The sequence below is a fragment of the Triturus cristatus genome, chromosome 7 (assembly GCF_964204655.1).
Source record: "Triturus cristatus chromosome 7, aTriCri1.1, whole genome shotgun sequence".
Taxonomy (NCBI): domain Eukaryota; kingdom Metazoa; phylum Chordata; class Amphibia; order Caudata; family Salamandridae; genus Triturus; species Triturus cristatus.
The window spans coordinates 1,769,053,353-1,769,073,215 of record NC_140590.1 but is presented as its reverse complement, the minus strand read 5'-3'; the positions used below and the strand labels follow the sequence as shown (position 1 = coordinate 1,769,073,215).

Sequence of the window (19,863 nt, the reverse complement as noted above, 5' to 3'; positions counted from 1 at the left end):
AGACTAGGCATCCGTCACTGCTTTTAAACGTCTAAGCCTCATCCTAATTAAATTGATTGGCGGATGAGTCTTGATATTTTAACGAATTTTTTCCTCACTTTCACTGATTTTCATGAACTTTTTAGTCTTTCTTTGTTGCTCCGCCCTAACATAGCGTCGTAGCACACTGGTGGTACACAAGGTACCTCCAGCAGAACCCCATGATGAAGCATGTCATCAACTATGTTGATGAGTGAGGGTTCACTAATCATTTCAGATTGACTTGCAGTGTCACGATAGTTTTTGTTATTCAGACTCACTAGTTCTGTTCATCATCACACTCTTTTGTTGTTTTCTTCCTCCTGGGGATCCTCAAATTTCAATCAGTGGGAAAGCACATTCAGAGTTTGCATTGGCTGCCAGTCAAGAGTCGTATTAAGCTCAAGGCCTTGTGTATCACATATAAGGCACTATACGGTACCTGCCCACAGTTTTTGAGGCGGTCACTACATTGGTGCTCTCCAAACAGATGCCTTTGGTCAGAAGGGGCGAAACTGATACTCTCTCAGAGATTTTTTTAAGTCTAATTGGGGCGGCAGGAGCTTCACAGTGGATGCTACGAATAGTGCTCCAGCTAGCTTCTAGACTGTTAGTGCCAAGACACCGTTTGGTATTCGTGTGCTGTATAAATTTATAACATAACATGCCTATTAGTCTTCTTTTTTTCATACTTTCTAATACAATCTCAGTCTTTCTTTTTAGCAATGTTTGACAAGCAGAAAGATAAACATAAAATCCTATATAAAGCGTCTACGTTTTCATTACTTATTCTATCTCTGGCTTGTGATTTTGTCGAACTGCATTTTATTTCTTTGTTGTGGGATTGTGCATTTCTGACTTTCCTTATCAGTAGTGATACATTTTTTTAATGAGGAAAACTTGAGGATAGATGTTGCATTTAATCCACGTTTGTTATTGCCATGTTCTATTCTATTAACTTTAAAAATGCCTAACCAGACATGCTTCCGGACTACAATTTTGCTTCTTAATTGCCATTTTGTGTACTTTCAGACCACAATCATGAGGAATGAATTTGAAAGACTGGCAGCTCGACAGCCTCTAGAACTTCTCAGCATGAAAAGGTAAGTCACGTTTGCTGATGTGCTCCAACATTTCTTTACAAATGGCCAGCCTCAACCTGGGGAATGTTATAAAGCTGACCAGAAGCATAAGTCTAGAAATAACAAATGTACATGTCTATCATTGTTCTATAATGGCAGGTCAGTTCTTCATGGCCTGCACAACTCGGGACAGTTAGACAATCCTTGTATTAAGTTTGACCATTGACCCCGGAAATGAGTAAACCAGCTGACACCGCCTCTAGGGCAATTACCACCAGCGTCCTCCTCCGTCGCCATGCCTAGCTAAGGATTTCAGGTTTCAAACCAGAGGTCCAAGCTTCCATTCTGAACCACTCTTTTGACCAGGAACATCTATTCGGCCCAAAAGTAGATGAAGCCCTAGAAAAAATGAAAAAAGACACCGATACAGCGAAGTCTATGGGAGCCTTACAATCACACCCTCCCAAGCGCTCTTTTCGCCGCTCTTCCTTTCGGAGCACATCCAGAGGCTACTCCTCTGACACCGCTTCCACTTCCTATAAACCCCCCACCCAATCCACCTTTACAAGGGGTTACCAAAGAGGCGGCTACAGAGGCAACAATAATAAAGGCAGAGGCAAGACAAATACCTCCCGCTCTGCCTCCACCCCTTCCCAATGACTTCCCTCAGCTCCCTCCAGACCATCCCACTCCGGTCGGGGGCAGACTCCACAATTTCCTCCCTGTCTGGACTACCATCACCTCAGACAAATGGGTAACGCAAATAATTCGGTCCGGCTACTGCCTCGAACTAACTTCTACCCCCCCAAACATTCCACCCAAACAACGCCCAATGTCACAAGAACACTTAGCACTACTAAAACAAGAAGTACTCTCACTCTTACAAAAGAGTGCGATAGAACTAGTCCCTACCAACCAAAAAAATATGGGAGTTTACTCCCTATATTTTCTCATACCAAAAAGGGACGAGACGCTCCAGATCATTTCCACATGGTCACACTCCAGCAGGTACTTCCACTGCTCTCCCAAAACGACTTCTTGGCCACCTTAGACCTCAAGGACGCCTATTTCCACATTCCTGTTCGCCACGCTCACAGAAAGTTTCTCAGGTTTGTAGTGGACGGTCAACACTACCAATTCAAAGTGCTCCCCTTCGGAGTCACTACAGCACCACGACTGTTCACCAAGTGCCTAGCAGTAGTGGCAGCACACTTGCGAAGACAACACATTCATGTCTTCCCATACCTAGACGACTGGCTCATAAAAGCCAGCTCATACGACCAGTGTGTACAACTCACTCACGCCACTATCCAACTGCTTCACGACCTGGGCTTCACAGTAAATCACATGAAGTCCCATCTGCAGTCATCCCACCTAAAGCAATATCCCGGTGCCACTATATACACCGCAAAAGCGCTAGCCTACCCCAGTCCTGCCAGGATAGCAAGCATTCAGGCTCTGCGTGCCAAATTTCAGCCAGAACTCTCTCTTCCAGCCCGAGTGTTCATGCAGCTGATAGGAATGGTGGCCCCTTGCATATTCATAGTACCTCATGCAAGACTCCAGATGCGTCCTCTCCAAGAGTGCTTAGCGCGCCAATGGAACCAGGCCCAAGGTCAATTGACAGATCTGGTGTTGGTAGACGGTCGTGCCCATCGCTCTCTGCAGTGGTGGACCACCAAAAACCTTTTCAAAGGGCGACCGTTCCTGGACCCGGTTCCTCAGATAGTACTAACAGTGGACGCATCGCTCTCCGGCTGGGGAGCTCACCTACTACATCACACCATGCAGGGCAGGTGGACACCAACAAAAGTTACACCACATCAACCATCTGGAGTTACTAGCCATATTCTTAGCCCTAAAGGCTTTTCAAACGCATCTCTCAGGCAAGGCTGTCTTAGTCCGCACCGACAACATGACAGCCATGTACTATATCCAAAAACAAGGGGGCACACACTCTGCAGCTCTCTCAACTAGTGCAGAGCATATGGAGATGGGTCATACCCCAAAAAATCTTCCTCCTAGCCCAACATGTCCCAGGAGTCCAGAACACTCTAGCAGATCTGCTCAGCAGACAAACACAACAAATCCACGAGTGGGAACTCCATCCACAAGTTCTTCACCCGTACTTTTAAATATGGGGGCATCCACAGATAGACCTCTTCGCCACCCACGAAAAAGCCAAATGCCCAAGCTTCGCCGCCAGATATCCACACCCATTGTCCAAAGGCAATGCGATATGGATGAACTGGTCAGGCAGATTTGCGTACGCTTTTCCGCCTCTCCCACTCATTCCCTTAGTGGTCCGCAAACTACAACAACACTCCCTCACTCTCATCCTAGTAGCTCCAACTTGGGCCATACAACCGTGGTACACCACACTGCGGGAACTATCTGTAGTACCGCACCAAAAGTTACACCTCTCTCCAAGCCTCTTAACCCAGAACAATGGAGAGATCAGGCACCCGGACCCAGCTCAGCTCAATCTTGCGATCTGGCTCCTGAAATCCTAGAATTTGGCTACCTGAATCTTCCTCCTGACTGTATGAACGTCATTAGAGAAGCTAGGCGACCTACCACTAGAGCTTGCTACGCAGCCAAGTGGAAACGTTTTGTTGTCTATTGTCACAACAATAACTGCGATCCCCTAGATGTGTCCATTCAACACATCATAGGCTATTTACTACACCTACAAAGATGCAATCTAGCCTACACGTCTATTAGACTGCACCTTGCAGCCATAGCAGCTTACCTACAAAACAGGCAACATCTATCACTCTTTAGAGTACCTGCCATAAAAGCCTTCATGAAAGGCCTCAAAAGAATAATTCCCCCCAGAGTGCCACCCTCACCTGTGTGGAACCTAAACCTCGTTCTCACTAGACTGAGGCCACCCTTTGAACCTCTACACAAATGTGACCTTCAATCCCTAACATGGAAAACTGCTTTCCTTGTAGCCATCGCTTCCCTCAGAGGGTCAGTGAGATACAAGCACTCACCATTCAAGAACCTTTTCTGCAAATGCACCATAACAAGGTTGTTCTCCGTACTAATCCAAAATTCCTCCCTAAAGTCATTTCTCCCTTTCACCTAAACCAATCTGTGGAACTACCTGTATTCTTCTCGCAACCACAAACCGTTGCAGAAAGAGCTCTCCACACATTAGATGTCAAACAAGCCTTATTCTACTACATCGAGAGAACACAACCCTTTTGTAAAACCAAACAACTGTTCGTTTCCTTCTCACCACCACATAAAGGCAACCCCATCTCCAAATCTGGGATAGCTAGGTGGATTGTCAAATGCATTCAGATTTGCTACCACTAAGCAAAACGCACGCTATCTGTTGCCCCTAAAGCCCACTCTACACGCAAGATAGGGGCTTCCATGGCATTCTTAGGGAACATTTCCTTAGATGATATCTGCAAAGCAGCTACATGGTCAGCACTCAACACTTTAACTAAACACTATTGTGTAGATGTGCAGGCTAAGCAACAAGCTAGTGTGGGCCAGGCTGTACTCAAAACATTGTTTCAAACCACTGCAACAGATACTAGTGGTCGCCGCTAGGGATGGGTACTGCTATACAATCTATGCACAGTGTGTAATCTGCAGCTCATATGCCTCGAACGGCAATGCTACTTACCAGTATGCATCTGTTCTTGGCATGTAGAGCTGCAGATCTACACACGCCCACCCGCCTCCCCGGCTACCTTTATCTGTTCCAGTTTATCTTATTTAGATATACCACACATGGGCATCTTCACTGTTTATTACTACGCTCCATCTTTTCCCTGCTGGCGAAAAACAATCTGAGGATGGAGCCGAAGCTCGTGCGCAATGCGATCCAAAGGATGAGTCACTTACCTTGTGACTTCCAAAGACTTTCCAAGAGAAAAACAACTGCAACATCCGGGCCCAACACCAGATGGCGATCTATGCACAGTGTGTAGATCTGCAGCTCTACATGCCAAGAACAGATGCATACTGGTAAGTAGCATTTGCCTACCCTCATATGTTGAATTTTTTAAGTCTGGGTTTTGACAGAGTAGCTAACAATGTACATAAAGTGGGATTTGAGTCCACCCCTTTCCCCGTTGGTTGGCTTTCTTTGTCCAGCATCTTTTAGCCATTGGTCTGAGATTTTGGCAATCACATTTTGACTTGGCACAGTGGTGTGTTAACCTCCTATATATTACTGGTAACTGTCTGGGTTTACCCCTTCACCTCCACTCCAGTGCTTACATTAAACTTCCTTCTGTATTACTTTACAACTTTGTCCACTCCAGCTGGCTTCCTTCTGCGTGCCACGTGCATTAGTTCATTAAACCCAGACCTATTGCCTATGCTGATTTATCTTTATTTCCTTTTTTCCCCTTTTTGAGGACTTTTGTTTTGCTAGCAGTTTTAGTAAAAACATTTTTCTGTAAAGTTTATAAATATTTAAATTGCTGAATTGTACCATCTGCATTTCTACGTGCAAGCAGTTGAAAGTGTGTATTATGTACAAGTTTGTTGCTCTCCTTCCCTATGCACAGTGGCAGTACCAGTGACGTAGCAGAAAATGAATGTCCTTTTTAGTGACTTTCTGGAACATTGGAGCTGAATCGAATGCTCTCCACACCTCTAAGCCCTTTTAATAAGTTTATCTCTGGTATGGGCTATTCTCTCTTGCCCAGATGTCCTCTAATTATATTACTTTGAACATGTTGAGTTGCACATTTCCACTTCTTTAGCTCCTGCAGAATTGTTATAGTCATTCTCCCAGAGAGTCGTCGTCTGGCAATTTTGATTAATTTGTGTTTTTTTCTGGTGTGAATTGTGGTCACTTAATATTGGTAATAGATCAGTATCCTTATCCTCAGTGCGAGACTTGTCCCAGAGTAAAATTACAATTGGTGTACCTCCCAGGAATAGGCATATTCTCTTTAACATCTGACAAGCCTTCACTCATGTGAGATTTAAAATGTGTGTGTTTTATACAAATATTGTTTATTTAGCAATTACGAATGCATAAGCTGCCTTTGTGATCCCTATTTGACAGGTATGAGCTGCCTGCCCCTTCTGCAGGACAGAAGAATGACATAACTGCATGGCAGGAATGTGTTAACAACTCCATGGCACAGCTAGAGCATCAGGCTGTTCGAATTGAGAACCTGGAGATCATGTCGCAGCATGGCCCGAATGCCTGGAAAGTTTATAACGAGTAAGCCATTGATATGTTGTCAATCACTCTGCACACATTTGTTCAGTTTTACACAATGTTTGGGAAGCCATTCCTGTAAATGTACGTGCAACAGAAAGGCACTTTGTAGGCCATGTTATGTTATGCAGATTTGTATAGCATGCTAATAACCTGTGAGAGTATCCAATCGCTTCGCAGGTCTGTAGTTAGTCACCCTGGAGTCTTTTTTTGAAAAGTGAGGTCTTCAGTTTCTTGCTAAGCTCAGGAAGTGACAAGGAGGCTCTGATGTGCTGTGGGAGGTTGTTCCATGCTTTGACAGAGATGAATGAGAAGGCAAAACCTCCTGCTCTGCTTTTGTGTATGCAGGGTATGTGTGCCAGTGAGAGTTCAACTGAGTAGGGGTGTGTGGAGGGTTGGTGGAAGTGTATGAGGATATTGAGTTAGCTGTGGACCATGTTGTATAGTGCTTTGTATGTGTGAGGAGTTTGAATGGAGTATGTTTGCATATGAGAAGCCAGTGGAGTTTCTTGAGGTGTGGTGTAATGTTGGTGTGGCGTGGTAGGTCGAGGATGAGTCTTGCTGCTGCATTCTGAATGGTATGGAGTCTGTTCATGAACTGTTGGTGATAGTGTGTTTCCATAGTCCAGTCTGATGGTTGTGAGGGCCTCTGTGACTGTTTTCGGGTGTTGTCTGGTAGCCACTTAAAGAGTTTTTAGCAGCATACGCAGGATTTGGAAGCAGGTTGTGGCAATAGAGTTGACTTGGTTCTTCATGTTGATCTTGTTGTCTGAAATGATTCCTAGGTTTTTTGCTTGGGCTGTGGGGGATTGATGTGGGACCTAGAATTTCTTCCCGAAAATCACTACTTGTTGGAGTTGAATTTGAGGCAGTTGGACTTCATCCAGGTGGCCACTGCGGGCATGCAGGCGGAGATGTTTATTCTTGTCCTGAGTTTCTTGTCTTTAAGGGCCAGTATCTGTTATGTGTTGTCTGATAGGTGAGTATGTTGACCATGCATTCTGATGATGTTGGCCAGTGGCATCTTGTGGATGTTGAAAAGAGTTCGGTTTAGTGAAGATCCTTGGGGGACTCCACTGGTTAGGTCCCTGGCTTCCGAAGTGTAAGGTAGCATGTGGACTTTCTGGGTTCTTTGGATTAAGAAGGAACACCCCTCCGGTAAGGGCAGGTCCTTGAATGCTGGTTTTGTGCTGTCTTTTGATCATAGTGGTGTGGGAGACTGTGTCAAAAACTGCTGAGAAGAGTCCATGATTTGCTTGTTGATTGACTTGTCCATGACCTTGGCTGGCTACGGAGGAGAGACATCAGGCTTCTCGGATAGTGACAGTGTCTAGAATGCAGGCGAGTGTTTCGCTGATCTGGGAGGCCCCTAGGTTGTAGAAGTTGTGGGGGCATGGGTTTGCCATGGACTCTGCGTTTATGGTTCTTATAATGGGAGTTGTCTTTTCTGTGGTTATTGGCCTCCATGTGGTCATTGTGTGGTGTTTACTTTGTTTTCCGTCTGTAGGCTGGTGGTGAGGTTGCTGGGGTTCAGTTGAGGGTTGAAATCGTTGTAGACAGTGGCGATTTTGTTGCTGAAAAGTTCTGATGGGTTGTAAACTAGGACTTGAGTGGGGCTGATGTTTTTGGAGGTGTCAGTTGGGAGGTGAAGTTCTTGATGTTTGTGAAGATCTCCTTGCTGCTGTTGGAGCCAGGTTCTATGTACTCAGCTAGGGTCATCTTGCTTTCTCTGGTTTGTTAGTGGTAGCGTCTTAGTGAAGATTGGTAGATGATCCCGTCAGATTCATTCTGGTTGACTCTCTCCATGTTTGTTCTAGTTGTTTGCTGTATCACTTGGTTGAACAGAATTCCTTTGAGTACCATTTAGCCTGCTTTCAAGATCTCGCCTGGCGGTTGAGTTTGCTGGGCGCCAGGGCATTGACGCAGTTTAAGATTCATTGGTTGAAGCGGTTGATGTGTCTGGCTAGGGATCTGGTGTATTTTGGATGGTTTGCATGTAGTGTGTGTGATCAGTCTTTCTGTGATGATATTCTAGCTTCGGCGGGCTTGACCCATGGGGGCGGTTCTTTTGTTGCATGGGGTGTTGATCAGAAAGTGGATGAGGGCCTGGTAGGTCCAGCTGGGTGGCAGGCTGCACGATTTTGATGCCATTGAACAAGGTGGAAACTGGGTCAAGGGTGTGTTCAGCGGTGTGCGACTGCCCGGTGACTTGTGTCAGTCTGAATTTCCCTAAGCCTTTAAGGATTGCGCCGGAGTTTCGGTCTGTCCTATCTGCCAGGCGGTCCAGCTGCCATGTCCCCCCAGCATTGCTTGACAAAAACGCCCTGAAATATTGCCATGTTTTCTAAGCATAGGTTTAGTGTCTGTCAATAAGGTTAGTTATGGACTGTGAAAACATTAAGTGCTGGTTGAAGTCCGGCATTGGCTTATTTCACAATATACCTTTGGGTTACATTTTCATACAAACGACTTTACTTTTCTCTGACACTTTCCGAATTATTTCCCATATTTGTGTTTTTTTCTATATTGTCATGGTAATTACTTTTGCTGATGCCAAATCCACTTTGGTCTAGCTGCTGTAATTAAATTTTCGTTGCTTAGATATTCCTCCAATATCAAATTTGACTAGTTATCCAGCTCCCATCTAGTTTCAGATCTATGGGCTGGTATTTTTTAGCTCTCGCCTGACCCAGCGCATGCGCTGGTCTGGCGAGACTTATTGAGATGGCTCCAAAAAGTGCTACCAGGCCAGCCTAGAGCTACAGTGCATGTGTGCGGGCCGCGCTTTACCACGATTACTTTCACGGCCGCTTTGATGTTTGATCGCGATCACTTTCGCGGCCACACGGCCGCTTTGCATAGCCAATAGGTCTCGCTTTTGGGACCTTATAAGTATTTAGTTATGCAACTGTTGCATGGCTAAACACTTATAAGGTCCCAAAGGCGAGACCTATCGGCTATGCCAATGCTTGTTCTTTACTTGACCTGTGCGAATGGCTCTTGTTTATCTGGTTTTTATGCTGGTCAAACCCTCTTGCCAATTTATCCACAAATTTGTGTTTCTTATTATGTGAGTTTGATATTACTACCAACTGTTGCCTTATAATGCTTTGTTTAAATGTGTAATGTGTGTGATTAAGAACTAACTATTTTGCTAATAACTTTGCTTTATATCGTGTGTTATGCAAGGCAGACAAATGAAGTTAGTGCTTATTTTTTCAACCGTGAAAAAAAAGTTTTAGCAAATTGGGGATAAGATCTACTCTGCAAAATAAATAGAAAGGGTTTTTGATAGGGTAAAGCCAGTGCTTAATTTGTGCCGGTGCTTTCCGGTGCTTCGCACTGGCACTTAATTTTCAGAGCCGGGTCTAAGCATCTGCTATGCACGTCACATCTTGATGTTTTATAAAATTTACCTTACTGTACTCGCAGCATGTTTTTCACGTCTCCAGAGTAACTGACGGCGGTTAACAGTGTTGCGGGCGGCTGTGAGACTTCTTAGTCACTTGGCTTGCTCGGAGGCTGAGCCCAGGAGAAGATTCATATAAATTAATAATAATAAATAATATGTTGAACATGGCGGCCGCGGCCCTTAGTTCAAATTCAGTCAGTGTTGCACTGTCAGTGTTGCCACTTGCAGATGGGCGGGCAGGCAGGACACACACACTGACACCGATTTATTTGGTTCTGATGGGGGTTGGGGGTGTGCGTGTTAGAGTGCGTGCGCAGATTTTTTTTACATTGCCACGCCCCAGCATAACCACCGCAGCTCACCACGAGTCATCGTCGTCCTTCAAATCAGCCCGAGACCGACCGACGATGACATTGAGGGCAGGGCAGCCTGTGCTGTGCAGCCTGCAGGCATTGATCGGCCAGCAGTACAGTACTGTCTGGTGGTAGCAAGCACCAGGACGCCTAATCGTAATCACTCAGTTATTAAAGGCAGTGCCGGCCGGCCGGCCCACCAAGTAACGGTAAGAAGTTGAGGAGTAAACTAACTCACTTAGTACTACTAGTAGGCGTAGCTCACTAAGCCAACTAACTAGCGAGGCCATTACGATTCCAATAATATGCCGTGCCTGGCATGCCAAAACCGATGCTGTTTGTTTTGGCAGCGTGGTGGCGGACGGTCCGGTTCTCAGATCACCGGCATGGTGGGAGTCAGGCAGGCAGCTTGCCTCCCGTGGCTCCATAACATATCACTCATACCAGATACGATTAATAAGATGTGATTCAGATTCACTGAATGCGCGGTGCCCTTAGCGGTACATTGATTTATGTGACTGGAGGATATCTCGATAGGGCCTGCCAGCGCTGCAGTACTGGCCTGCCGGGTTTAAGTTAAAAGCCCCTGACAGGCTCTCTGATTTGTCCAAACAAGGCGCGCAGCCACGCACGAATTAGGTTCCCACAGTTTCGTTTCACTTTCTCGGGTATGGTCACCATCGTCTCACAGTCAACAAACTGCTCCGAGTAACCCCGGGCGTTGTCTAAAGGATAGGCAAGCAAAGGCGTTCCCTAACTTCCATCAGGGTACAAACAAACAATTATTTATAGTATGCGCCTGGGTTGAGTTACTAAAATCAAATCATGAACTGTAAAATAACGCTCCGTCCGAATTTCTGAGGCATCACGTCACACACACCTTGACTGGAATAATCAACTCGAGAGCATCAAAAAGAATTTTATTAAAATAGTTTGCCATCACTCGCAACTCGCTCAAATGCTTGGCGGCATCCTGATTCCTGGCAGTCTTCCTGACCGGCCATATTCTAGACCGATTCTAGGCTTTAAAGTTGAAAGCTTGTGCAAGGACAGTGCATGCACCGGCAGTCCGGCTTGCCATTGTTGTAAAAGCACTTCTTGCAAAAAGTTTGCAAGCATGGGACAGACTGAACATGGATGAACTGCAGCACAGACACAGTACTGGTGCAACAGAAACTATTGTGAGTACACAGCAGGAGAATACACTCCGTGGCTACGTATCTTTGCAGTGGAGCTCATACTAGAGAATACAAGTTTAGCAATGCATGCATATTTTAGCAATAATTGACGCGGAAATCTGATCTTATGAATGGGTTTATTAAACAATTGGACAAATGATACACGTCAGTGCGGGAAGGCAGGTACTTCAAAATGTGAAACTGGCGAAAATAAAATATCTACAGAAAAAGTAATACATTTAATGTGTAATGAAAATAAATGTACAGACTTAGAAAGGTTTGACAGGTGTCCAGTCTTTGTGAGTTTGTAAGTGGGCCTCCCATGATGATTTGCTACGAACACTTATTTTGTGTTAAATGTCCATTTTCAAGAATATCCCACTGGATTAGCAACGATCCCATTAAATGATCTAATAAGAAAGTTAGGGAGTTTCTTGTGCACAGGGGCCACAACCTTGGCACCTTGGAACGTTTTGAAGAATACATTTCGAAGGAGCAAATGCACTCTTTTGAGAGTTTTCTAGTCCGCTAGTGGAAATAGAAATAGCTTCTATTGACAAGCTGCCTGCAGGCCATCCTCCTGTCCATGTTCACTTCTCGCCCACAGACCGCAGTTCCACCGTGTCACGAGGAGACCCAAGTAGGCAGAAGCCAACTTGCAATAATGGGGACAAATTACATCAATTTGAGGCAGTAATGGCAATTTTGCAGCATAATTTGCAACAATTAAAAAGTGCACTATAAGACATTTTCAACAACCAACTGCTACAAAAATAAATATTCCTCTGGCCGATCTTTAGAAATGCAAATCCTAAATTGCCTATCACTCGTGCACATTAATGCAATCTACCTCTAGCCTGTGCCTATGAACAATTGAATAACTGAATGGAAAGTCTTGGGATGGGAAGGAATGTATGATTATCTGTATCACACTGATCAGGTTTACTTTCCAAATTGGTGTTTTCCCCCACATCATAAGTTCACAGACGCCAGCATCCTGGACCAGTGCCATGCCAGCCAGTACAGGTGCCATCATCCTGTCTCGCTGCTCTGGCAGTCCTGGCTGGAATGCCCACTGTCGGGAATGGCACAGACAGGAAATTGGAACCTCTCACTGTGGGCGATGGATGACGTCATGGCTCCATTGCCTGACATTTGAGCAGTTGAGAGCTTTAGTATGAATCCACATATTTAGGTTCTTGTATTAAAACATCAGTGAGAGGCCTATAGACCGACGGATTGAGGTTCCTGCTCGCACTGCCTTGGAAGACTTTTAGCTCCAGCTTCCTTGAGTATCATGAAAAGCAGGATGTTACATACTAGTAGAAAAAAAGGCAACCCATTTGTTTAAGTTGTTGCACACCTAATGAATGAGCCCATAGTCCGAAAGGCTCTTTAAGTGTGCGGCGTGCCATGGTTTGTGCTTGTAAATTTGTAATGTAATTGTGCCGTGCCTTAGTATGTATTAAAGATTATGTGCAAAAACAACTGACAGGAGTAGGTCAGCATCAGCCGCCCTCGCAGTGTCCTCCATTTATTTAATTCGAACTTCGAAGCAATCTATAGTGCGCTTCGCGCTTCACCTAAGCATTTGATTAAAACAGGCGGCCCGTCCAGTAGACTCTTCGTGCAACTGGCTTACTTGAGTAGTTTGTGCAGATTTATTTTTCCTAAGAATTATTTCATTTTATTTATGGCAGAGACCGCCAGAGCTGCAGTATGTGTCTACTAAGGAAATACCTTGGGCTTAATGATGTTTATTTATGCCACTACTTTCTTGACTTCATTATTACTACCAGCCGCAGAAGCATGGTAGCAAGAGGGAGGTGAGGTGAAGAATAACTTCGAAGAGGGTAGGGAGGAAAGGATAGACAGCAGAGCGAGACAGAGGTAAAGGGGGTGAGCCGTGAGGTCAGATACCAAGAGAGAGAGAGATGACTGAGCAAGAGATGGGTGAGGAGAGAAGGAAAGATGTATAGAAAGACAGGGTGTTGAGGGAGAAATAGGTAGAGAGAAAGTAAAGACAATCAGAGTTAGAGGTAGACAGAGGCTGTGGGGGTTAGAGAGAAAAATAGAAGCGAGTAAGAGAGAGCAAGAATACTGAGGACTCTGCTACATTATGCTCCCAAACAGGGCGTTACGCGTCTGATTGTTCAACATCTTTGAGCGATGTTTGTAATTTTTAGGACAACAAGGTTGTGGTAAAAATGTACTCTATTTTGCTGCATAGAAAAAATATTTCTCTAGTGTGGCCCGCTACAAACCTCTAGTCCAAATTATCTATAATACTTTAGGCCTTGCATTCCTACTCCCAAATGTCATTACATTGAAGTTTATTTTTCAAATGTGTAAGTTTGATGTGTTAAATAAGTCTGCACAGGTGCTCATGCCTGAACATAGATGTAAAGTTATCCCACACCTAATAGTAGCTACAACACACAGCTGTTGCAGGAAGCTCAACAAAGAATCCCTGCCAGTACTCCATCTCTGGGATAGGCTCAGGAACCTGGATAGCATGCAGTTTCACTCTTCTTACCATTAAACACAGGCCTGGCCTACGTGATGCCTGTAAAGTGCCATTGAGTCTTTGCTTAACCCAAGGCACGGGTCTGCTTTTCCGATCTGGGTAAGTGAGGTTTCCCCATTTCAAGGGAGGCCAACTGAGCTCACCTCGCCAGTCCATTCCTGAGATTGCCTGAAGTTAAAGTGCCAAGCCCTAGAGGTACCAAAGTCAACATACCGAATGTGACGGCAGGAGTAGGGTCCCTATACAACCTTCCTTGCTCACAGGACTAACATTGCTTCACTTGTGTTTCACAGAGCTAGCCTATTCCTACATGCATATCATTAACAAACAACTACTATGTCTGGTAGCTACTCAGCTGTCCAAAGCATCAGCCGATATGCTGGAATTCTACCACAGCACTGAATAGAGCAGGAAGTTGAGGCACTTGGTGAGTTTAGGATTGTGGAAAGATTTTGTTCATACAGTTCACCAACACCACAACAAGCAGTGGGCTTCAAAATGCTCCACTGCTACATACCACACTCTCACCACTTCCGCCGGAATGGGCAAGGCTCATTTGCTATGTCTGTCTTTAGTGTGATGTTTAGATTTTTCACAATCTTATGATTTCTTCAGTGATGTAACATTGAGGGCAGCACCAACACTCTGAAAACTGTTCCAGCGCCACAGGCTTGGGTGCCTTTCTTTGACATTTTCATGCTTTCTAGCCTGGGTGCCTTTGTGTGATGGTTCCATGATTTCTGGCCTGGGGGCCTTTGTGTGATGGTTCCATGATTTCTGGCCTGGGGGCCTTTGTGTGATGGTTCCATGATTTCTGGCCTGGGTGCCTTTATGTGACGTTTCCATGCTTCCTTCTGTGAGTACTTATGTGTGAGATTTCCATGCTTTCTGGCATGGGTGCTTATGTGTGACATTTCCATGGTTTATGGCCTGGAATGGATGCTTATGTGTGACGCACACATTTCCATGGTTTATCGCATGGGTGCTTATGTGTGACATTTCCATGTTTTCTGGCCTGGGCTCCCTTTCTGAATTTCAGATCCGGTATTACATCTGACTTTTAGCAGTCTCAGTTGAAAATGTGGGTGGATCTAATATAGTAAGTGGGTGGAGCCAGTGAGGGAGTGGGTGGAGCCAGAGAAAAGTAGGTGTGGCCTCCGACAAACATTTCAGCACCTGCACTTCATATTTTGCAAATTAAGCACTGGGTAAAGCCAAAGGTCCAATTTTGCTAAAGAACAATCCACTAGCATTGTATTAAAACTAAATGTGGATCTTTTTAGTTCATTGCTTCCCTTTTTATTCCCCCCCCTTTCCCCTCAGTGCTATTAATCTGAATGGCTATTGTCCTAGTAGCCCGTGAAAACACCACAGTCCTATTTTTTACCTTTTGAAAAATTATTTTCAATCTGATTGTGTAAAATCCATGAAAGAATTATTACATGGGGAGTTTATGCATGATGTAGGCAGTGAAGTGGGAGTCTTTCAATGTAAGAAGATGGGGGTGTAGGGGTCTTTTGTGGCATTGTTTTGCTTCTTGAACATGTAATACCTTGAAAAAACAAGAGAAGAGGTGTTTGGGAAAACACAAATAGTTGTTTAATTAAACAATGCGGCCGGGATCACAGTCACCGGCATAGTGTCTGAGGACTGTCTCAATTTACAATCGGTCTAACAGACTTTTATACAGCAACTGCAATAAAATCGTTCTGGTGATCTTTTTTGGTAAGGAATATGAACCTCCGTCTTTGAAGCCTTAAATTAATGTATTTGATGAGGAGTCCAGGTGGGCCTCAACCTTGTGTGGACCCAATGTGGCCAGTTGGTAATGTGTCCAGATGTCCGGCATTGGGAGAGCGTGAGCACTACGTATACAATGTGTTCTGTGTCTTGATTGGCCACGTGTTCCTAACTACATGTGCCATCTCACTTTATAGTGTTGAGAACATGCACACCCTTCCGGCCATGTGTGCTTTACTTGTGCCAATCTCCCTAGACCATTGTGATGTTGCTGTCCCTGTCTGTGGGATTAATCTGGAGTTCCCTGTCCACGCTCTTGGCTGCCTGCGGCTACGTGCTACCCCACCTGTGACCTGCAATAAGTGACCTCGTGCCTGGGTCTCAGGGCCTGCCTAAATATGTATTTCTGAGTCCGGGTTGACGTGGAGTTCACATCGGGCTAGTCCATCAGTAAAGATGCAATTTTGTTTTTACACATAAATGTATCGTTATTCATATTGACATAGACTATTTCAATATAAGCATTCCCCCCCTTGAACATTCAACTACCCTATCTAACCCATACTTCATGATGGTTAATTTATTGGGGATCTGTTGTTCTTCAGGTTTATCAATTACTATTTTCCTATATACTTGCATTCTACCCAATTTGAGCACTATATTTTGTTTACAGCAAAAAATCCCCAATTGCACGGAACCACAGAAAAATAAGAACATAATGATAACTGACCGCAATGATGAGCACAGACCGCAAAACCACTGTGGGAGCCAGGAGAACCAATTTGAGAATCACTCCTGCTTAGGGGCATCTCTCTCCTCACTCATGTCTCTTTGTAAACGGTGCATTGCTTGGATGGCAAGAGTAGTGTCTCATCATCCAGGTCATTTCCGGAGGTAAACGTGCAGCAGGACGCATCAATCTTGGCTCACACCCTCCCTCCATTGCGCTCATTAGGTCTTGCACATACTGATGCTACATTGCTGTCAGTTCTTACTTGATCGAATTAAGGCCAAGCCCAGTGCTGTTCATCATTTGAGTATTAGTCACCTAGTGATTTGGAGCCAGCGGGCATTGGCTTCATTCTGCATGGTGTAGAAGGGTATGGACCCTCCCACTCCTCTTCTGGAATGTCCTTGTACGGAGTCCAGCCAAAATATTCTGCAGCTATTTATTCACGAGTCTAATGCAGCAAGGTTGTCTGTTTCCTTAGCGGGTGCAGGTACAAGTCCGATAGTTCTTCTACAGGAATGACCAGGGTAGGTGGTTACCAGAGAACAGGGTTGGCGCCATCCAGGGGCGGACTGAGTGTAGGCCAACTCTCCTAATTGCCCTTGCAAATCCTTCAGCATGGAGGTGCCCCTTTACATATCCTGAATGTGCAGGCTCGATCTGCAGTTCTCATTCGTGCCCAGTGGAAGCGTTCCTTTAGCTTTGAAACATAAGGAATACCGTGTATATTTCCGTACAATTATGGGATGCCAGTCCCTTGAAGCCAAGTGTATCTACCCAGTTCGGTATCCCAGATTTCCTGACATGGGGTGTCTGCTTTCTTTCAACCCTCCCCTAAGAGACCCATTTCCCTTTTTATCATCTAGCTGGATGATCCAATATAGGGACTCCGTTTCAGGGGTCCACTTGTTGTTAGAGAAGACTGCCCCAGATATGCTAAGGGCCACCCTTGGACCACAAATTGAGGCAGGAGCGGCTGCGTTTATGCATTGATTTTGGGGTTTTCCTACTTACAAGAATCTCTTCTCTGGGACGTCTCGGGCCAAACAATGTATTCCCCTATGGTGCCCTTTCTGTATGTCCTGTCTAGCTCATTTTGGATATCACTAGGCTAATTGAAAAGGTTAGTCTTGTAACGGGATAAAGGCACTCCTACTCTGTGGGGTTCTACCTTGTTAGGTTCGATTTTAGCCCTGATTCTGCATAGGTATACGTGGAGAAGGCATCTTGCTTCTTATGGGACTACCTCTTGGGACAAGTAAAGGCTGTCTGCACCTACTGTTTGTAGTATCGAGGAACAGACTTGGTACGACTTGGCTGATTCTTCGAGCCCATGGCAGTCATGTGCTGATACCACATGTTATGTATAAGGGCGCTGTGTAGTGCATGTGGAATGCTCTTGTTTTGGGTCGGTGTAATTATAAGTGACATGGGAGAGATCCCTACACAAGCGTTGTGATTGTTTCTGAAGAGACTTCTTTTGGCCAGGCTGTTCTTTAGCAGCGAATAGGTGCGGCAGCACCCAAACTAGACAGGGGGTACATAGAAGTGCAATAATACATAACTTGTTATTGAACATTGTAGGTCTTGGACCTGTATCCTGGGGAGGTATCTGTGGTCCTCTGGTGATTTGGGGTTTCTTGTTTTACAGTTAACTAAAACAAAAAAAAAAACAGTTCACAATGCAGTTTGTATTTGTGATTCACACACTTGAATCTGCTTCGAGGTGTTGATGTGGCAGCTGAAAGATGGTGCACTTGGGGGTTTGGTTGCAGGATAATAGCTTGGTTAATTTTGGTTAGTTACGCTAACATTGATTGTACGCTGTTGTTAATTATGTTTTCTTCAGGGTTTGCTGTATTTCCCTCAGGGGTTTGTTCTCCACACTCCATATACACAATTTTAAGTAAGTCATCAGCAGGTGGCCCAGATTGTGGTATCTTTTTGATAGTTTAAGCTGGCTTATGGGTAATCGGGCAAATTAATCTACTTTTTACCCTTTATACAGAACTGCGTACTTGGATTAGTGCAAGATGCCTATGGAGTGGTCTTGTGTTCATAGGGATGAATTGTATCCGTTTTTATCTAGAGTTTTACGGGGGCTACCAGTTTTCCTAGACCCCATATCTCCTGGTGTATGCATAGGGGTGCCATTGGTGCAGGCTGTGTATAACCTACATGAGGAGAGCTCCTGTCACTGTTTGTTGGTGATGGTTGTAATGTTCCCCGAGATCATGTGTGTCTCCGCATGCGACGCGTAAAGTTCCCCTCCCTTATGGTGCCAAATAGCTTAGTTCCACCCTTTCTCTAGAGTCTTCTTTTTGGGCTACGTTTGTTGGTATTTGGGGCCTCCATAGAGCTCGCGTGATCTTCTATTTCACTTATCCTAAGGCAGAGGGAGGGTCAGAAAGTCATTCCATGGCCCCCATTTATCCCTGATCATGCCGTCTTGTGGTGTCTGAGGTCAGAGCTTACTGCTTGCTCCCGATGGTGTATGTGAGGCCTAGTGCCCTGGTTTAGTTGCTAGGCCTTATACGGTGGTGAACACATTCTGCATTCTACTTGCACCTAGAGCTGTGATTGACTTTGCGGCCTCCCCGCTCCCTTGGACCACATCGTTTTGGTGTGTTTTGGTTTTCCCATTCTTGGCTTGTGGCTAGGGATTTCAAACTAGCGGGCATGCTCCTATCACTATTTTGGTGGGGTATGACACGTTGACCAGGCTTCGGAGATTTGAAAAACCTGAGGAAAAGTAAACATCGCTGAAATCATAAGAATATGGGGAGCCAAAGCCAAAAACCCTCGCCGAACTTTACCTAAGGATGATGACTGGACCGGGGCTGCCTCACAACTCCAGGACATCTGGCTACCCTGACGAATCTATCGACTGCCTTAGTGCCATGCGGGCACTTTGCAACTTATTGGTTCTTGTGCGTGTGCTGTGCAGGTTATGGGATGTTCACGTATGGGAATCTTGATTCCCATCACTTGAGGACAGCTTCGTTTTAGAACTAAAAGGGGACCTCCATTTGGCCAGAGGCCTCTAGTTTTTCGGGCTGATGTTGAAACTTCACGCCATGAAGGAAACCTGGGTCCCAGGCTGAATGCCTGAGAATGTGGGACTTACGATTTGGTAATTCGAACCCGTCCCATCGACTTTGAATGTGGGAACCTGAGTGCCTGCTTTTTGAGTACTTGTTTCTGGGAGCCGCCCGCTCCCTTGTCAGACTGCCCACAGCCCCCCGGGGTGTGGCCAGTCAACCCCGCCCTGGTGCCTACTGGATCAACAGCAGAGTGGGGCCTTTGCTCCTTCAGACTCCTTCAATGGGAAACTTTAGTAGTAATACCCGATCGACCGAACACCTACAGCCGCCCTCATTTGCCAGATGCCAGTTAAAGGTTTTTATTCCCAACACTTTCATTGGTCCTTCCTTTGTTTTTGGTCTAGTTCATTCTTGGGATGTGGTTTAAAGGTGGGGTTTTAATCTGGGGTTTTATCTTTCACATTTGCGCCCTGTGTTTTGTGAAGGCATTTGCTCCCCAGACAGTTACCCCTCCCTGCCAAGGCTGTGGGCCCGGTCCCTGTTGGACTAGGCTTCCTGTCTGCGGTTGCTGTTGCC

The 19,863-nt window shown here is 45.3% G+C and overlaps 1 protein-coding gene across 1 annotated transcript in view; it reads left to right on the top strand.

The window, feature by feature from the left end:
• BCAS2 (BCAS2 pre-mRNA processing factor) overlaps positions 1 to 19,863 on the top strand; it is a 100,912-nt gene that overhangs the window by 54,416 nt on the left and 26,633 nt on the right. Inside the window, exons 3-4 of the mRNA XM_085620059.1 lie at positions 1,051 to 1,121; positions 6,145 to 6,306. Coding sequence (XP_085476185.1) covers positions 1,051 to 1,121; positions 6,145 to 6,306 — 233 coding nt within the window. The remainder of the gene's footprint in view (positions 1 to 1,050; positions 1,122 to 6,144; positions 6,307 to 19,863) is intronic.